The sequence below is a fragment of the Ambystoma mexicanum genome, chromosome 8 (genome assembly GCF_040938575.1).
Source record: "Ambystoma mexicanum isolate Mex_15411 chromosome 8, UKY_AmexF1_1, whole genome shotgun sequence".
In the NCBI taxonomy this organism is placed as follows: Eukaryota; Metazoa; Chordata; class Amphibia; order Caudata; family Ambystomatidae; genus Ambystoma; species Ambystoma mexicanum.
In genome coordinates this window covers 1,089,297,966-1,089,319,264 of record NC_090929.1, presented here as the reverse complement: position 1 = coordinate 1,089,319,264, position 21,299 = coordinate 1,089,297,966, and the positions used below count along the sequence as shown (strand labels likewise).

At 46.7% G+C, this 21,299-nt stretch overlaps 1 protein-coding gene across 2 annotated transcripts in view; it reads right to left on the bottom strand.

The window, feature by feature from the left end:
* The window catches only part of FBLIM1 (filamin binding LIM protein 1), a 161,076-nt gene that overhangs the window by 62,821 nt on the left and 76,956 nt on the right, over nt 1–21,299 (bottom strand). For both annotated transcript variants that reach the window (XM_069611087.1, XM_069611088.1), the window contains exon 3: nt 9,528–9,712. In XM_069611087.1, coding sequence (XP_069467188.1) covers nt 9,528–9,712 — 185 coding nt within the window. The remainder of the gene's footprint in view (nt 1–9,527; nt 9,713–21,299) is intronic.

The window sequence follows — 21,299 nt, the reverse complement described above, 5'->3', positions numbered from 1 at the left end:
GACGGCAGGGAGGGGGTGGGGGCTATGAAGTCAGAAGGGCAGAGCTTGGTTTATTCTATACGGTGCAGGGCCAGGCACATACTCAGCAATGACAGGAATGAGAACAGGTCGCCAAGTGCAGCACCCGCCCTTCCTGTCCTGGCACGAAGCCAGAGCCCCGTCAGAAAAAAGTTTCTTTGGGTGTAGGCAGGGCAAATTGGGGGCATAGTTGCACGGAGGTCAGACTAGTACAATGAGCAAAGCCACAACAGGCCTCGGTATATATGAGAGCTGGGAAAAGGTAGGACTCGCAAGTTCCATCACTCTCCTAGCTGGTAGAGACCGCTGTGTGCCAACAAGAAGGGAGCAAAACAAAGAGGCAAGCTGCGCCTTTTCCCGAATGAACGTGTGCTCATGCGAACTTTCCATAGGGCCACCAGTCTCCCTCTCCCTGTTCTTCGTTTTCTTCTAAAGCGCTGCTGTATGTACACAAGCGCTGCTGTGCTGGTCCTCCAACAATTCTCCACCACCCTAGGGCTTAGGGAGCACGTGGCTGAGGCGTTCGGAACAACTGTCCAGGGCGCACAAGCACTCCGCATCGGAGCTGCAACCCTCACAGGCCCTTCTATACCTCTGTTGGGCCCGACTGCTATCTTCCCAGTCATGAACAGGTCTCCCTTTTAAACTGATGCTCATGGGCTGTGGCCAGCAGCATGTGGCTCTTTGTTTCTGGAGTGGCCTGGTGCAAGAGAGCTCAGTGGGTTGAGCGCTGCCTGCTGCAATGTGTGATCTGCAGGTCGACTCCCAGCAAGGTCAACTCAGCCTTTCATCCTGCTGAGGTTGATAAATGAGTACCAACACAGGTTGGGTGATATTGTATGTGTATTTGTTCTATATGAAGCACTTAAGCAAAAGTTCTATATAATAAACACATAATTGTCGTTTGACCTTGGACGTCTGCTTGCATTCACAGTGATTTGGTAATATGGGCCTATACACACTGGTATTAACGATACATATGTACATCCATTCTTGTATGAAACGTATATCACATTATAGTGATATCGTAACCATATTTTTCGTAGTGTTTGCTATGTGATGCTGCTTCCTGTTTTGTCGAGGGGTAAAAAGGTTGTATGCCTTTGCTTCCTGTGATGTCACTTCGGCGTGGGGTCAAAAGACATCACTTCCTGAGATGTCATCAGAGGTCAATGGTCGTGTGATGTCACTTCTGCTACCCCTGGCTTTTTGGTGAAATGACGTTCCTGCTCCCAGCAAGTGCAAACGTGCACTACAACTCTTTGCCTGGGGCGTATCGCGTGGGGCCAGCGCAGCCTGTGTTGCCACAGTTCAGGTGTCTCGCAGCGTTCCTGCAGGCTCTTACAGGGCTTGCATCACCATCCACTCTGACTGTCATGAGCCTTTGGAGACTAAATTGGCAGAGTAGGTCTTACAGGGATAATTACTGTAATCAGGGCGCACGAGCGCTCCTTGGGGAGCCGCAACCCTCCCCCATTGCACATCAGCTGTGTGCCAATCAATGCTGGTGGGTCAGCCAGCACTCACTGGTGAGCATCTGTCACTCACCGTCAGTGCAGACGCACACTCTCCGGCCAATAAGTGCAAATGTGTACCATTTTCACTTTATTTAGCTCCGATTACAGAGCGCAGGAGATTTACCACTTCCTTTAACATTAGCTCTGATCCCAGAGCATGCAACACAACTTCTTCCATTTGTGTTTCCTGTAGCTCCTAGCATACTTCCTGTGACAATCCTAAGTGTTTTCCAGAGCTCTGATCACAGAGCAATATTATATATATATTTATTTATTTTTTGAGAGCTCCGATCTAGGGGCACACAGTGTTCACTTTCTCCCTCTCCCCCCGCCCCCCAGGTAGAAGCTACTTTTATTTAATACCCCCGCCCCCAGCACAGTGCATAGCAAGGGAAATCCTTGTTTGTTCAATTTCAATATCAGTTCCGCTCCTGGAGCAATACTCGCTGCCCACGGAGCGTATGCAAACCTTTTACTGCTCCAACCACGGAGTGCACACAATTCACCGCCCCACGGCCGGGAACAGCCAGAGAGGCACGTTCACATTCCATGCGCCTCTTTCTGTATTTTTTGTGTTGAAGCCAGGGCTCCTTTCACAGAGCGCAATGAACACAACGCCTGAGGCTCGGGTCGAACGCGGGAGGAGCTTCTCCCTCTCCGACCACTACACCTCAAGGACACCTTCACTTTCTTTTTTTCGGTGGGGGTTCGGAGGGGGGGGAGGCGGAAGAGCTCAGATCACGGAGTCAACGCCGCCTGAGGCCCGGAAACAAAGAGGAGAGAGCCCACGCCAATGAACAGGGCTGGCCTTAGAGGCAGCAGCGCCCTGGGTGAATTGCCGACCCCCGCCCTCCCCCCCAGTCACTGCGCACCACTGGTCCACAAGGGGTGGGCGGGGGGGGGGAAGATAGGGGGGTATCAGGAGCGCCACATTTGTTGTGTCCCTCCCTGCTCCGCTGCCTCGCAGGGGGTTAATCACTGGAATAGGACGCTCATGCATGCTAATCCATGAGCGCCCTATTCCAATGAAAACCTCCTTGCTCCCGTGTTGGAGCGGGGAGCTAATCATCATGTAAATAGGGTGCACCCTATTGTTAAGAAATGCGCCGCAGCGGTGGGGCGCATTTAATGACGGCTCCTGCCGCACCTTCTCCCTCTATGCCAGTTTGGGGGAGCCCTTAAAAAAAAAAAAAGACTCCCCTGGCGTGGCGGGGGCTAATGGCGCTCTGGGGGCTCTCCCCTGAGGCTGGCTCTGCCACTGAGGAAGCGAAATGCCGCTCGAGACAGAGCTGCTGCTCTCAGCAAGGGGCTCCCTCTGCCAGCTGGGCGTGGTGTGGACAAGCGCAGAGGAACCATTCCGGCATCGGCAGCCGCAGGACACTGTAGAGTCAAACTCAGCATTGTAGGGTTCCTGAAACCTACACGGCAGCCTTGTGGTCACACGGGCCAACAACCTCATCAGTACTGTGAGCATGCAACGTACAATTGTATTGCTGTGGTCACACAGCTAGAGCCGATGCTGGGGGTACCCCCCATTTGCTGGATGGCTGCAGTGTGCGCACAGCTGAATGTTGCCGGGGTCACCTGGACTAATCAGCTTGCCTGTGGTCACATGACTTGATGGTTGCCTGGGAGCGCCCAGGCTCAGCATACAGATCCGCAAACACATGGATGAGCAGGAGTACTGCAGTACCGTGATCACACAGCGTCAACCTGCACACAACGAGACGAAGTGCCATTCATGGAATTTGCCGCTTACTAACTTCACTTGTTTGCGCGAGTTCCTTTTATTTGGAGCACGTCATGACAGAGTCATGACTCGAGACCGCAAACGGGACAACACCACACTCCCTATGCATTTCTGCCCTCCCCTACCTACTTATTGCCAGGTGCAAGGAGTAAATTGAGGGGTTCGTTTGGTCCCTGCATGGGTCTGCCAAAATCATGGTGGCTTCTTGTGCATACTACAGCCATCTGTGTTTGAGGGCCATGCGTGAGCACCAGCTCCCTGCATCTGTCCTAGCCATTGAAGGATTGCCAATTGGGCCTTGTTCACTTTCCATGCCAGGCTTTGTCAAGCTGATGTACTCTGGTTTTCCATGTGCAGAGAGGGAGTTCAGGGAGTAGGCCAATCCCTCATCAGCAGCCTGCAATCTGCTTGGCCGATGACTGTCTTGGGGTCCCCAGCACTATTTGACCATTTCTGGCTATAGTAAAGAAGCACATTTCTCTCTGGGGTCGAGGCGGGTCTGCTCCTGACCCGGTCTGTACATGGCCATAACTGTAAATGGGGACCGGGGAGTTCTAGGGATCCTTCATTTATTGGTTCAAGGGGTGACTTCATGGAGCATGTGTCTCCTATTGAGTTTCCCCCAGTCTTGCCCCACAGAGTGGCCCAAGTGACTGTCGCAGAAGCCACTATCTTAAAGTCCACCAACGCCTCAACACAGTCAACATTGAGGGCCCAATTCTCATCTTGGTGGCGCAGTGAGCGTGCTAAATAGCAAATCTCACTGCGCCATTTCTTGACGCCCAGGCACCACTGCTATTCTCATGTCGGCCTGGGCGTCTTCGCAAAGCACGACAGTGCTTTGGCTGTAATCCGCCTGTTTCTAATGGAAACAGGCGGATTGCAGAATCTCGGCAGCATTTTCGTTAAATAACGAGGGAATCGTTATTTAACGAAAATGCTGCCGAGAACACAGTTCATATACACCAAAGTGAGCAGCTTCAACATTGCAGGATGTTGAAGCTGCTTACTTTGGTGTATAAGAAAGCGTTCATATACAACACACGGGTGTATATGAACACTCATTTAAAGCGAGCAGCTTCAACGTTGCAGAATGTAACGTTGAAGCTGCTCGCATTGGTTTAAATAAAAAAGTGTTCCTATACACCCGTGCGGTGTATATGAACACTTTCATTTAAAGCAAGAAGCTTCAACGTTGCATCCTGCAATGTTGAAGCTGCTCGGTTTGGTGTAAATGAAAGTGTCCATATACACCCGTGTGTTGTACATGAACACTTTCATGTACACCAAAGCAAGCAGCTTCAACGTTGAAGCTGCTTGATTTGGTGTACCTGAAAGTGTCCATGTACAACACGGGTGTATATGGACACTTCCATTCACACCAAACAAGGCTTCTTGTGGCACTCCTCCGTACGGCACCAATTGTGTACCGTAGTTCAGCGCCAATTTCAAGTGCTTGCGAAATTGGAGGAGTGCCACAAGAATAACCATGCACATGCATAGTTAACGAGAGTGTCGGTTGTTAGGTCGGTTTCCAGCCCTTCCTAGCAACCGGCACCCATATTCCTAAAGTGGCGCAATCATTCCGACTTCGGAATATTGCGCCACCTTTAGAATGGGGTGTGATTACCGAAAATGTCTTTAGCCCTTTTAACAACATTTTCGGCAACTACCACCCAGTTGAGAATCGGGCCCTGAGCCTCAAGCTTTTTCCGATTTCTGGAAAGGCCAGTGCTTCTGAAAAGCTGGAGGAGTTGGAGCAGTAGGTGCATGATATGCAGCTGGCCTAGCACATCAAGGGGCACGTTATGTTCAAAAGGGGAAACAATATTTTAGCCCCTTTAAGCGGAGTCAGGCAGGTTTTGTGTACCAAAAAAAAAAAATAATAACACATTGGCCTCATTTGCCAATCACAATCATTCAATCATTGACTTTTCAAGAAAAACAGACTAGTTACCTGGGGGTGCATTTTGGGAACATGTGTTGTGACAAATGGTACATACTACCTGCAAGGCCGTTACAAGGGCCTGTATTGTATTACAAAACGGACACACACTGAATCGCCTCTTTGGATGTTCAGGCATTGGCCTACAGGCCGCTCAAGCTTGTGCAACAGCCCCCACCCAGGGGACTGCATCACTTAAGGACCACGCACGACTCTACTAAGTGTCTGCTCCAACACAGGGCAGTCTACAAAAGTGTTTTCACCATTCTACTAAGAGCCCTCAATAATCCCCTACTACTGACATCACCCACCACTCATCTAAAAGGACCTGCACCATACCAGTCTCCGACACAAACTCTGCCCGAATACTACCCGAGCTCTCCACAGCGCTTGACACAGTCAGCCATGACATCCTCATCAAGAGAATAGAAGAAATAGGAATAACAGACTTTGCCCTTCTCTGGATGAAATAATTCCTAGTAAATAGAACGGAAACCGTCTTAATAAAACCTTTCAAATCCGCTCAACGGGACACCAACTGTGGAGTACCACAAGGATCATCCCTATCCCCTCTGTTCTTGAACATCTGCCTGGCACCGCTAATCAAGGTCATGAGAAAAACACAACCTTACGTGCTACAACTACGCAGATGACACACATCTATAAAATTGAAGATACACAAGAAGAAAACACAATGCTGGGAGGATGTCTCAAAGAACTCTACGGATGGATGAACACAAACAGCCTAAAACTCAACACAGGCAAGACAAAAATTAGGATTATATTAAAAAACATTGACATTCATATCCCATGGCCCACATTTATATCCCATGGCCCACATAACTAGGAACAGCACCCACACCATTGAAAATAGTAAAAAACCTTGAAATCCTAGTGGACAACGCGCTAACATTAGAACCACAAGTAAACACGATAAATCAAGAAATGCTTTTTCCTCCTACACTCGATAAAAATAATCCTACCATTCCTGTCCTTCCCCCATAAAACACTGACAATCATCACCCTCATCATGTCAAGAGTTGACTACGTCAACAGCCTCTACCTCGGAATGCCAGAACACCTGCTTAAGAAACTACAACGTAACCAAAATGCAGCGGCCAGACTCCTCCTCAAACTATCACAAAGAGACCACATCACCCCAGCGCTAAACATTTTACACTGACTTCCAATCAAACATCAAATCACGTTCAAAACAATGTGCATAACGCACAGAGCAATCCACAGCCAAGGAACAGAATTCCTACAAAAGAAAATAATGATTTACCAACCGACAAGAACACTCGGATCAAGCAACGAAATCCACCTAGAACCAAAACCATACACATGGAAAAAGGTAGGGGGGATCCTCCTTCTCTCATCTGGCAGCAAAAACCTGGAACACCCTCCCGAAAGACATACGAAATACAAAAGGACAACCTAAAAAAAAGATCAGGAAACTACTCAAAGCTGGCTCTTCACCACAGAACCAGACATAATCAATTGAAAAAATACTAAAAAGAATGATAACCCCCCCAGGACTCACCCTCCCAAGCCAACCCCCTTCGTTAGGCAAAGCCCAATGGACAGGGACCGTTGCTGGAGACAAAGGAGCATTAATTACTAACACCCAACCGCACAGGAAGCGCTTAGAATTCGTAGGGACGGGACCGCGCCCTAGGAGTTCAGGGAGGTGATGCCAGGCAGAACTCACTTACGAATAAAGAGCAACACACAACCATAGCAATCATAATCCTGGGTGAGGGAGGCCCTCACATCCTTTCCTGCCCACAGATCACTATATAGTCACAGAGACAGACCACGCCTCACGCAAAACCAGGTGAATGAACCACAGAGGAAAGCTCCAGCAGACAGCAAGGCCAGAGACACCAAACACAGATGCCAAAAAGAAAGAGATAACCCCACTAACCCATCTGCTAAAACCTAAACTCTCTGCACATGCCTCTCAAACCCTAAACAAACAAAATCACTCTCTTGCACTGCAAACGGTAAGCACTTCACTACACTGCAAATACAAAACAAACCACACAGTCTCGTACAACAGCATATGGGAGCCCACAGATCCATAATTCACACCCATTCTCAGCAAACAGTGATAACCGAAATGAAGCTGCCAACAGAACACCACAAATCTCGCTCTACCTTTATCCCGCTACACCCTACTAACCGATCCTACCCTCTAAACCTTCAGATACACCAGAGCACGAGGGGACCACTCCTGTGGAGATAGTGGCTGGCATAAATATCCTTTAACGTAACATAACATGTGGGAAGTCTGCCCTAGTCCCTTGGGTGCTTGGACCAGCCATCTAAGACCCTGCACCACCACGACCCATGAATCACCTGCTATGAAACAGCAGCTATCTCCAAAAAGCAATCAAACAGCCAACCAAGAATATCATCCCCTGCCAGAAATCTGCACCAGCCCACCTAAAGCCAGAAACAGCCCCCCAGGAGTATACACCCATCCATCCCAGCTTGCCAGGGTGAAGGGATTAAATCGAGCAGTCTACACCATGTGAACCATCACTCCATCACTCCATTACTCCATCAAGCCCCAGTGCACCCGAACAGACGAGGACCGAGAGTGTGACACAGAGCATGGAAACACTCCCAGCTGGACAGAGAGTTTACCTACCTTTTAGTGTATATACATATATTTTTTTTTTTATTGAAACTTCAGCTATACGATCACAACTTTAAAAAAGTCAGTCAAGCATAACTTTTGTTACATAAAAGAAAACCTAAACATCTGAAAACTTCTTACACCCAGCCATCTAAAAAACATTAACAAAATGACATTGTGTCATGTTTCCACGCAATATCTAGGTTGTTTTGGACTGAAGGAATGCATAAACCTGCAAGGATCGAGTCCAGTTATCAGGTAAAGTCTTGATCAGCAGTTCGAGTGCTAATAAACTTAAACAACTGGATTCAAATTCTATAAGTGTCAATGCTAAAAAAAAGGGGAATTCGTTAGCTGAGCCTCGAAACGCAAGCAAAGAGAGTCCAAAAAGTTGACAACAGCACATGTTATTTGTATATCATGTCCGGCAATCACACAGCCCCACCAGTTTGCCATGTCACCGTCAAGTGGGGCATATTTCCCAAGATGGCATTGTCGTTGAATATTTAGCCCTGAGCATGCCGTCACCAGATATACATATTAACCTGCTGCTATGACAAGCTTTTTTCCTGAATGGCTTTACACCGGATATGCATTTTTTTTTAAAATTCAAAGTGTACATTTTCAAGGGCCTCAGATCTTTTTGTGCACCATAAATATTGACTTCAATGCTACAAGGTGTGAAGTATATGGAATATTCCAATGGTATCTGCATTCCTCTATTCAAAGTATTGAAATATTAGCCTGCATTCTTTCCCAACCCCTAATCCATCCCAAGTGCTTGGGCTCCATAGCTCAAACATTGCTGCAAATAGAACTTCAGGTAAGGCGGGCACGCCTCGGAGCGCAGGCCCTTCGAATGGTTGATGCTGTTTGCAATATGTTCGAAGAAATCTGTAAGTCTCAGATTGTCAGCTGCAGATGCATCTAGGATCCAGTGTTCTTGTGTCTGCGGCGTCAGTTTAGCGCAATGACCAGGCAAGCAAGGTTATGTTAAGGGCTCGGAGCTAAAGGTTTTGGCGGTGTTGATCCTCCCGAGTAGGTCAAGCAATCTCTTCTTACCAATCAGTACTCATTAAATAACCATTCACAAGGTTCCAGTGTAAGCACACGACTGCAGTGAGCAAAATGTATCCACCGTCACCATTCAGGGAACTAGCGCAGGTTTTCCACAATTAATCTCTCCCTGCCCATTCATTCACGGTCAGTTCTCTTGATGGGGGATCCACTTTAAATAGAGAAAGGTGGTTTATTTTGTTAACCTGACCCAGTTTATTTCCCTGGCACACCATATTTCTGTAGCTGCAGCAATCCCCGCTTTTTTGGTAACAGGAGGTTTCGTCGCTGTTGATTTGGTCGCAGTCAAATCCATGGCATTTTTTTTCAGCCACATTTTGCCACAAATATATGTGGGGGGGTGGGTAAGGGTAATAAATAAGGTGGGGGGACAAACGGTGCTGCAGGAGGGTCTCCCCCACATATATTTGCAGTAAAATGGCAAGTAGAAATTGATGGATTTGGCCGAGACCAAATCTACACGAGGAAATTACATAGAACCTTTTGATTCAACTGGGAATATTCACATGCATTAAGAGCCCTGCGGGGCATTCAACAAGCAACAAACATATGTCCATAGGTTTATGTTAGTAGTACCTGGAAGCCTGGCGACGGGGTCAGATCCATCTTCTGAAAATTAGAACTGAGAGGTTCTATCAGTGAAAGAGGCGGGACGTTTGGACGGCTTGGTGGAGGAGGCGGTGGTGGTGGCACTTCCAAGCTGAGAAGATCTTGGACTGCAGAGGTGTCATCGTGGTAGGGCTGTGGCAAGGATGATGCATCTGAAAGAGAAACAGAAGGCAACGGCATCATGGAGCAAGTTAATGCAGCACAAACCATCACACAGGTGCTGGTACTGTTGGCATGGAGGCGCATCTGTTTGGTTGGTGAATCACTGAACATCTCTCACAGACAGGACCGCTAGAACCCAGATCCACTGACCGGGTCTCTAAGGCAGTGGTGTTGAATGTTAAATATTGATGGCTAACATACGTGATGCTTTCCTTTCGTTTGGGTGGTACTTAAGGAGTGGCAGGTGAAAAAAGAATGCAGACATCCCCTATCGGACACACTGGCATTAATCTGAAGGCTCCCCTACAATTATTCTGCTCTGTAATCTCCCTGAATGCCGCCATTGTGTGTACTTCTAATTGGGTTCCTTTTATTAGACTGGATAAAGACGTGTATAGTTTTAATGCAGTCACCTTGAGGATTTGAAATCCAAGGTTACTCTCGGCTTATGGGCAGTGAGGAAATGCGTACTATTTATGGCAATAAAAGAATGTTCTATGGTAGGCCCTGTAGAATTAGAAACTGGCCATTTGTGGCCATTCCGAGGCTAGCAAGGGTTGCCAATGCATTTACTATACACTCTCCTGGGCATTTCTAGCATAAAACACATCCCCCTTCATCCAGACTGAGCTGCAGTGGCACAGACAAACACATGCAGAGGTTAGGCGAGATAACACATTGCAGCCGCCTGGACGGACCATCACGTCTTAATGTGCCTACTTTTTGTAGGCAAGGAAACAAAAGCATGACTTTGTCCACATAAGACCACACCAGGACCACTCCACCCTCGGCCGGAGGATTGAGCCCAACTAACTACAACTCACTCACCTGGCCATTTTCCTTCAAACTCCACATCAAATAACCCATTAGCCGATCAGACCATCATTGCAGCCAATAAACACGAGGCCCGACTCCAAACCCCTTTCCTCTACCTGGCACCGTGCACATAGGCGCCCAGTATTTTGAAGCGATGTGGCGACAAGGAACAAAGAGACTGACCAAGTGGTGCCGTGATGGTTGCTATAGGTTTATTTTTATGTTGAATAAAAGTCTCTGTCCTTAACTCTAATGGGCTTCCCTACCTAAACTAGAGAAACTCGGGTGCTCATCAGGAAGTCCCAATCAAAAAGGCTCCTATTCTATCCCGGTCACCACAACAAAATCATATAACATTCTGCTCGTAACCCAGGAGGACTCCCTTCTCTTGGTTGTAAAGCATCCCAAAGATTCTCAGGTTGTTCAAATCAAAAGTTCCACAAGGGTTCTAGGCTTCATGTATCCCAAAAGAAGAAACAAAAAAAACAAACAGTTCTACAGGATCCTCGGGGCTAAGAGAATGACTCCCTTCTCCTATATGGATCCCCAATGTCTTTCATAGTTCTCAGCAATACTTGTAATTCCCTTATAGTGGTTTTCACAGTCTCGACTCTTTTATATTCTTTATCCTGTCCCATTGGGACAATGAAGATGCTCCCAGAGTCCCACCTGCCTCTCCAGCGCTATGCCTTTGCGGACCTGATCAGGGAATTGTGGTTTGAAGGGATTTACTGTTTTCTTGGCTTCTTCACACTCAGTCTCTGATGTTCTCGGTTCCCTGGGTGTTACCAGGTTCCTTTCTGACAGGCAAGAATTGGATTCTCTGCTTTTTATGAAAGAGAAGACGACAAAGACAAGGAATGTCTTCTTATTTTAACAGGGAGTGTTAACTCCGTGGATTGAAGGGACTGGACACTTGGCAGGATCTGGTGTTGACCAATTATAAGGTTGGAACAGCCCTTTTGATAGCGGTGATTGGTTTTTACTCAGAAGACCAGCCCTACATAATTCTGCGATGTGCGTAGAAAGGCCTCCATTTCCCATGTGCTTTGGGATGTTACGTCTTAGTCGACATTGTCCTAGAAAGTCCTCTTCAGAACTCTGTTCTTACCAATGATGCTCCGGAAGATCCCTGGATAGGCTTCTGTTCCCTCTGTGGAGTTTGCGACGATAACCCCTCGAATAAGGTTTCGGGGAGATGGGATTGGAGTTTTAAAGACAGATTCAATTTGCAACCGTTGAGGTGAGTGTTACTTGTTATCTAACCATTCTTTATGTTGGATGGCTTAGTTAGCATTTTCTTTACATTAGCTTGTGCTGCCTGTTTTCCAAAGCTCTATTAGCTTTCTCTTGGCTCCCTCCCAGACTTTTAACAACTGCAGTTACATGCACTGTTTCAGGGATACTTCACCGGTTCTGCATGGGATCATTTGACGCTCAATAGGTTTTTCTCTCATTGGGCACTTGTTTCCTTGGCCCTGTACAGTGGGTTGTTCTTCTGTAGGTAATTGACTTGACCGTCCCTTCCATACGGGTCATCCAGCCACCACCATTCTGGATGCTTCTTAAGCCAGTCTTTGCGACTTTGTGACAGGCTGGGGTTATCAATCTGGGTGCTGTTGTCCGACTACACGGTCCACCCACTAAAGGTCACACCACTTAAGGTCACACCACCATCCAATCTCCGTCCTTAAGCATTGGGCCGGTTCCCAGCCGACTGGTGCGATGCTTTCCAGCCATCTCATAATTTACAAATGTTTGTTTCGCTGGGGCCTTATGCCGATTCTCCTGTTTCTCAGCCTTACTCACGGCCACCAGTTTTCACTACCCGAAGGGCCAGCATTCTGTCTTCATGCAGGATGTCTTCTGCACCTCTTGATTCTATTTCGACTACTGCCAACACCTCGCCGGCATGTGAGACATTCTTGTGCGTTATCTTGAGCCACACCCACCTCGTCCATCTCGAGCCTCTGGAGTCTTCCCTCAACTTCTCCCTTTGCCTTGGCCTTGATGTCGTTTTCCAATTAGACTTTCCTCTCCGTCTCTCTATGTCGATCTCGATCTCTCTTCTCCCGTCGTTTGTTTCTGCAGTCTTGATATAGTCAGGTCTCCCCTGGTATAACATCAGTTCCATTGACAACAGATAGTCCAGTGTTTTTCCTGCTTGACTGTAGCGTTTGAGGTTTCCCTCAACCCTGTACTTATCACATGAAAACTGTCTGACCCAGCACAATAAAACATGGTTTCTGACATAAGTCTAAGAAAAAGAGGTTTGGGCAATGTTCCTACCCTAGGGTGTCGGGAGTTATGGGGCTGTGTCCCTAATAAGCGTCCTTTTCCCCAGGAGGGGAGTTCCTCTTCATGAGGTCGTCCCTAGGGGGACTATTGGTTAGCGGCCAGCACTTCTTAGCCCCATGGAAAGGGTCTCCCCATTGGGGAAAAGTGACAATTTCTGAAGAATCATCACAGTGGCCAGAAATTGACATGGAGCACTATTCAAAAATACCTTGATAATGAAATAAGTTCCAGCCAGTAGCTTGGAAATTAGACGTGTGCTTCCAACAGCCTCCAACAGAACCATTAAAGTGTGTATGGATTCCATTTCCATCAGGCCAAATGTACACCCTGCACCAGCCACCTCTACATGTTAGTTAAGCACCAGCCACCTCTACATGTTAGTTAAGCACCAGCCACCTCTACATGTTAGTTAAGCACCAGCCACCTCTACATGTTAGTTAAGCACTAATGGCCTGTACACACAAATACCATGTGGCTTCCAAAGACTTTCCCCAACTACAGGTTGTGCAAGAGATCGACATTAACCTACATTTACAAGGAATTGGGTAAGGTTTTGTCACAATAAAATATATAGTTCACACCGCCTTTTCGATAGTTGGGAACTCAAAGAGGAGAGGAGGGTGGGTCTCATAACTGGTGCTTTTGAAGTTAAGTTGGAGACTTCATTGAGCCACTCGTGAACTTGGATTGCCTGCACGAGTTGTGTCCGGGGTTGTGTCCCTGCTGCCCAAGGGCAGCTTGAACTCTACCAACAACAAAGAGTCAAGTGCACTCAAGCTGCTTGCAGAGCCCATGCCGAGTAGCATAGTGCGCTGCAAGCACACTGCAGACACTGTTCTTGTTGCGCAGCACAGGACGCTTCCTCTGGAGCAGAGATTATTTTACAGCAGCAAGTGTGTCACAGGTTCCGTGCCGAGACCACGCTCCTGCTACATCGCACTAGAGCCCTTTGAGTGACCGACTTTCAGAGTCACTATTTCCATTATGGGCCTGGGTGGTCTAGGATCCTGCCGCAGAGCATCAAGTGTGCTGCAACTTCCCCAGCGGCACGTCACTGTTTCCATCATACAACAATGATGGCACTGCAGAGGATGTACAGGGCCATTGTTCCCATTGGACAATACTGGAGGCTATGCAAGCAGAAAAGCATGTTCCTCGTGTACAAGAGCGAGTGCATTGCAAACTTCCTGCATAATCCCGGTTCCATCTATACAGTAATAGAATGCACTGCGAGTTTGCGGGATAGCAAACGTTGCCACTGTACGGTACAGAGTGGGCTACAAGCTCTGCTGCAAAGCACTGATTGCTCTTAGAAGCTTGCTCCAGAATAATGTTTGCTGTATAGCATTAAGGGCACTGGAGGCTTGTTAGGGAGATCTGCCTTAAGCTCTTTGGTCAGGGTCTTTCGGTAGGCCTTCGGTAGGCCTTCCATACTTGCTGACCAAGGATACCCCCTCAAGTGTTGCCAAGCTCTCCAAGTGGAAGGGAGATGAAGCAGCCAACGCTCAACTCTTACGAGTAAAAGGGGATGGTAAACAAGTACACTGCCCACTTCTCACGAATAGAAAGTGAAGGGAAGACCACACACTATAGTAATATGAAACATATATTCTTAATAAAGGAAATCTCAAGAGATTAAACACTATACTTACAGTTAGGCAAACTCCATGACATAAATGCAACACTATCATGCAAGTACTAAAAGTTAAACAGAGTCTTACATGGAAATGAAAACGCGGTTTGAGACAAGTAATACTTTTCCTATCCAGGGCAGAACAGTTTTCATGGAGACCCAGGGCAACCAGTTGGGAGAGTTTGGGCGGGCTTTGGAGGTCATGAGCTCCATTTTCGGGAATGTACAAAGGAGCAGTTGGTGTTCTGGTTTGTGTTCTGTGCAGGGGGGTTTCAGATCGAACCAGTGTGCTTGCCTGAAGTCCTGGGAAAAACTCAGATCCACATGGCATGGAGAATCTTAAATGCACCGGCAGTGAAGGGACTCACACTTTTGGATCCTGTGATGCAACGTTGGGTGCTTATTGTCTTCTGGAGAGGCAGAACTCTCTCGCACAATTCAGTAGAGTGCCAACATGATGCAGGCGCAGAGCTTCGGTCCCTCCAGGAGTGTAGCTTTAGTGTTCCAGAAGTAGACATGGTGAAGCGAGTGATCACAGCACCCGAAAGCACACCAGTCATTCAAACAGAGGGATGGTCAGACAATGGCCGACTATCCCCTCCAACTACACCCAGGCACCCAGGAAGGGCTCCCATAAATATCCCAGACAGAAACCTGTGTGTACCAGTAAGAACTGGTGACCTACTACAGCCCTGCGATACAGATGTCCTATGAACGAACACATACACACACCCAAACACACACACGAGCCTTCGAGATAAACAAAGACAGCCTCCATTGTGTGAAATGAAGAGGGTAGTCAAAAAGGACACAGAGAGGTAAAAATGGTTTCCAAAGTTGAGCCATGTTACATAACGTAAAAGGCTACTACCAGCCTAGTCACAGCATTAACAGAGTGGGTGCATACCCTGGGAGTGTGATACACAAGCCTTAGGAGACTTACACTCTCGTAAGGCAGATAAAGCACAGCCACTCTCTCAGTCAGGCTTTGGATTAAGACCGGCAGGAAGGAACAATTAAGTCCAAAAACCATGAAATTCAGCAAAATGTGGAGGGTATCCTCATAGTTGGACAAAAGAACTCCAAAATGGAATTCTTCTCTAACAGGTTCATCTGCCAAGTCTCCATTCTTATTGTACAACACAAGTGTACCGCGAGCACCCTGAAAAGCCAAAGTATTCACCCCACAGCACCTACCAGACTGCACTCTGGTTTCCCACTGAACAGCAGAGTTTGACATGTGCCAGATTGTGTCCAGCCGCGGGCTGAGGGTTTATTTTAAATCCCATGCATTGCAGAATCTTGCCAGTTAGTGTCTATTCTAGACAGCTTCTCAAAGATTTTGAAAAACATTATTTCACCTTATGGGCACCTACTTGAGCATGTGCCTGCATCAGATCCTCGCCAACAATGTCCAAAGCCACTGAAATCAAGGAGTGTTTGTGGAGTCATTGCATAGAGTAGTTCAAGCTTTGTGCCTTCTCTCCAGGGGTTGGGTGAGTCAAATGAGCAGGTACAACATACATCAACTCCTCTCTCCAGGTCTACAAACCCCAACATTGCTGGATTCACCAACGCTTCCTCCAATGGGATTTTAATGTTGTTCGACTCAACTGTATTTGAAGTGGAACCAGGCTTTGTCAGCGACAAAAAGGATACTATCCCTCAAGACTGGGATAATGGGCATTAAGAAAAGCTTCTCCCAGAAGGTTAGTGGAGGGGCAGAAAATCCTCTTGTACAAGGTTGTGTGGCAGTAAAAATGTGTATCCCGCCCCCCCCACCCCCTGACGCCCAATGAGAATGAAAGTATTAGCAGAAGATTTGCATGGAGATGAAAGCTAAAGCGAAAATGAATTCTTCCCACAATTGGGCACTCGTTATTTCCGCACCCAGTTAGAGTGATTTTGTCCTGCTGAGAGGTCACAAAATGCACCCAGCCGGAAACATCTGCCTCGCAGGAGCAGTTTCCGGATCATGTGGTGACAATAAAGGGCGAGTAGCGAACTCAGAACTGATTTTTGCTGCATATTGAAAGTGTTTCAATGTGGAGCTTAAATGATCTGTTCGCGCTTCAGATGCCCTGCGTAGAGTAGTGCATTCTGCCCCATAGTTTTGTTGGCTGAGGCATATGCATTCAGTGTTTGTTTTCCCCTCCTGCCACTTTCTATGCTGTTTTTACTCCCTCACTTATTCTGGTTTATATATCCCATCAATCATACCACCTAGAATAGTATCCACCAGGCTGGCGTGAAATACATGGAGGTCTGCTTGATATCTAATGTTTTGGGGTGGAAGGAGTGTTCTTGTCAAGTTCCTCCTTCATCCTTTGATTAAGTGTTTTGCTAATTTCCTCATTAGCAAAAAGAGAAGGATTTTTCCTACTGCTCACTAGCCCATGAAAGCATTAAACCATCCTGTCTGAGAAAGGCTTTAGCCACTGCCCCTTTGTCCTGTACGAGTTATCAATGTGGCCCAGACAAAGCCCATTTCCAAGCGAAACATAATTTGGGGAACTGCATTAGATTTGCCAGCAAGTGAAAAGTGTTGGGTGAATCCACAAACATTTGAGGTCCTAGACCTGGAAAGATAAGGAGCTTATCTGGAACACTAGCTCTGAAGCTTCATGTCACACTTACGAGTGCAGTACATGGTCAACTCCGATCCTAAATCCTAAATAAATCAATCACTAAATACCAGCTCCAGCATGGAAGGATCTTTTGCAGGTCAATAGAAATAGCGATTCTAGTCCGAGTTCTGATTCCGTCCGTTTTAACATAAGCCCCACGCAACGCACCTCCATTCCTTATGCACAGATTGCCGGTACATACGAAGCCACTATGACTTGCACCAACCACAGATCATGCAAGAAACTCTGGCATAAGCCGACCTTCGGGGGTGACCGACTAATATTTTCGAATGAAACCAGTTTCAAAACTCCTTTTGGATTGCCAGCGGTGCTGCTAGGTCTGTAAAATATCTGGGGCTACGGTGATGTCGGGGCCAGATAGCCTTTTGGCTGTCGCCCCCGAGCTTCTATCCGGGGCTACAACCAAAAGACCCAATGCTGTGCCCCCCCCCAACCCCTCCAACCTCCCACCAGTGCCTCTGCGGATTGTCATGAATTCAGAAATGGAGTAAGCTGTGCCTGCAGCCAGCCTGCCGGCCTTGAACGTTCCAAGATGAGCCTTTGCCCAAATACTACTTTTACAGCTTTATGTCAAATTTAAATTTACACTCAGTGCTTTAGCTGGTATTCCAATGCTTGGATCAATAATTCTCTGTAACATATTTTAAAATCAAATGTAGTGGGTGTCAACGCAGCACGTGTCTGCAACAAGACAAGGGCACAGATAGGAAAACCTGCAAAGCACCAGACCTATGCACCACCTGCAGAGTGCGCTTATGCGCAGCCCTTCTTCCCCTGCAAAGCTGGACACCAAGTCAACACCACTTCCATGCCTCTCGCAGAGACCGAGTGTTTGCACTGGAAAAGAGAACAGCCATCTACCTGCAAAACTACTGTTAAAGGTAAGTCCCATTTTCTTTGTTGCAGTGTTAATCTGTTCTAAATGTACATGCTATAAAGTATCATGTCCCGCTGAAATAGGCGTGTGAAAAGTTGAAGGGGCAATACGCCCACCCTAATCCTAGCCTGAATCAGCACAGTTCCTTTTTTTAGTGCACATACTGAACTGTGTGTCACTACTCTACAAATCTCTTGCAGCACAATGCTGAATATGGTCTATAAAAGCTACCATTAGAGCCTTCCCTCTGGTGGAGTGTCCAGTAGCCTTTCACTGCTATGTATGCATTCAACATTCCACATTGCCAAGCCCAACCTGGTGACTGATCTGCTTTTGGCTGATTGCCCCAAACCAACAACCAGAAGGGAGATTTCCTGAACCCCTCAGACCGATCGATCGTATAGCCAGTGCACGCTTTCCTCCGTTGATGGTTTTAATCTTTAAAAGGAGAACATGATTTTGGAGGTGGCATTCGCATCACTTTGATAGGATGATGGAGGGATTGGGTCATCAAAATGAAACCCTTGCGGGCAGATGCTTAACGTCACATGGGTGCGCTGGTTCAGAAGTCCAAATCCCCGACCTCCATCTCCCATATTTGGGTTTTAGTCTAGTGACCAGAAAGCACATTTCCAGTCCTAGGATGGAGTAAATCACTGGTACCCTTAAGAGTGAAATGGCGTGTGGCGTTTGCCTGTGTGCGGTCAATGCACTAGAATGTGCATTCATTCAGGGTTACGCCAGATCTGAAATTCCTTGAATCTAAAAGGTGACAGCATTGCCGTAATATCGCTGCCCTAGCATTTTAGTTGCAGATAATTAAACTATTTGGCAGGCTAATTGATTAAAACTGTAAAATGTTCTATGTTTTACAAAGCTTAACTAAAGCATACGGTGAATATTGTTCATGTCGGGGGAGCCTATGTCCAGGACAATGAATAGGCATGGGTGGGTATTAGGGCAGATTACCTGACTATCTGACCAAGAGAAACGGGGAATTGGAAAGTTCACTTCAGAAAAGAGAAATATCTGATCGAATAGTGTATGGCTCAGCTATGACTTAATATGTGTTAAACTAGAGAGTGGGGCTGCCTTGCTGGTTCACTAAAGGATAATCTGTATAATTCTATTAAAAATGCTTCAGCTGCAAATGGGTGACGTCCCAGTACAAAGGGGTCAACACATAGAAAAAGACTCATGGAGACCATAGGTAACCCAAACGCACTCCAATTGGGGACAAAGCCAACATTTCAATTCAAATAACCTAAGAAAACACATCACAGATGAACACTTCTAGTATGTTTTCCAAAACAGCCTGTTAAATAAGGCTCAAATTCGTAAATAATCCACAAAGTAAATAAAGATTACAGCATACAGCCCTCAGGCTGTAGAAATAAATCATGAGTCCCAGGGAAATCCCCTCCCCACCCCAACAGCTTTATAAACCAACCAAAAAGATCTTCAATGTGGTTCCTATACAGTCCCAACGTGTTTTCGGATAGACAGTTCTATCATCTTCAGGGGATGTAGCGGTTATTCACACATTAAACTTGTCCTACAAAAGCCATTAAACATTTAGTATATTATTAAAGAGGTTTATACCATGTCACAAAAGCATGAACGCCACCGCACTGAACTCGCCAAAATCCGAGTGTACCAAAGCAAGGAAACCAAAATCAGAGATCGAATCACCGGACCCCTGTTCTCCACCAAAAGAGCATCCCTTCCAGACAACATTAAAAGGACCTTCACTTACCCAAATCCCGAGAGCCAAATATTTTTAAAAAATCTTAAATCCAAGAGGATAATTCACAAAGCCTATAAAGAAAAAACAATCCTATTAAGGGTATATATAGCAACTCAAAGGGCTACAGGAGCTAATCAGTTGAACACCACCCAACCACTTCTTTTTATTTTGTAATGTATATAGCGCACCCAGCCCAAGGGCATCTAGGCCCTGTTCTTACAGGAGAGGAAACGGAAGGCCCAAAATGAGCCTTCTGACCTTAGTTTGGCTGGTAGGGTGTTCCAGTGTTTCGCAGCTATAGTTGGGAAGCTGCTGCCTGTGGGCTGTGGTATGGTGTCTAGAGATTTTGTCTGTCAGGTAAGACAGGGCTGACTTGTGTAGAAATGCATGGGTCAGGGTGAGGGTTTTGAAAATGATACATTATTGGACAGGTAGCCAGTGAGCATTCCTTCTCGTCAAGGAGATGTGTGAGTGTTTCAGTATGTTTGAAGCTGCTCTCAAGGTGTTATTTTGTATCACCTGAAGTTTTTTCAAATTGTGGTTATTGGTGCCGGCGTAAAGGGCATTGCAGTAGTCCATTCTGGACAAGATGAGTGCTATGGCTAGGGTGATGCAACTGTCAGGGGATACAAAATGTCTTCAAGCGTTGATTAGCTTGGAGGTGTTAGCTGCTGCAGAAGCTGTGCCATTAACTCGTTTAGTTACTGTAAGAGCTGAGTCTAGGTAAAAACTTAAGGTTTTTACTGCCTTGGACACCTTTATGGTATTGCCGTCAATATTGAAGGATTTAAATGCGTCGTCAAGCTTGTTGAGACGCAGTTCAGACCCTATAAGGAGAAGATCTGTCTTTTCATCATTAAGGCACAGGCGGTGGTGGGCCATCCAAATTTGTATTGTTTTATAAATGACGTGGAGAGAGGCTGAATCAATGGCATGAGAGCCAGCGATGGGAATGAGGATTTGGGGGTCATCTGCATAGTTAGTGTAGGGGACACCCAAGTCGTCAAGCTGGTCAAAAAGGGGTTTACTAAAGGTGTTATAGAGTGTCAGTGAGACACTGGACCCTTGTGGTAAACTGCAGGAGACCTAGCTGGGTTGTGCTGCTGCACTGGGTGAGAATACTCTTTGTTCTGTCTGTAAGAAAGGATTGTATCCACCAGATGGCTTTGGGTGAGAAGTGGGCAGCTGATGAGAGGTGATTGCAGAGAATTTTATGATTGACTAGGTTGAACGCTGCAGAGAGGTCGAGCAGGGCTAGTTTACCTTTACCTTTGAACTCGTCCATTTGGATTTTAAGATCCAATAGTGCTGTTTCTGTCCCATGTCTAGGGCGGAAGCCCAATTGTCTAAGGCCAAGGAGGTTATTGGTTTCTAGGATCCTGAGTAGGAATGGTACAGTAGTTATCGGCCAGTGGTTAATGGGTATGTTAGGGTTGAGAGAAGTTTTTTTTAAATGATGGCAATACCCAGGCAGTGTTGAGATTCGTTGGGACAATACCATTTTCAAACGAGGTGTTGATGAGACTTGTGATGAAGGGGGCAGAGCTCAGATGCACAG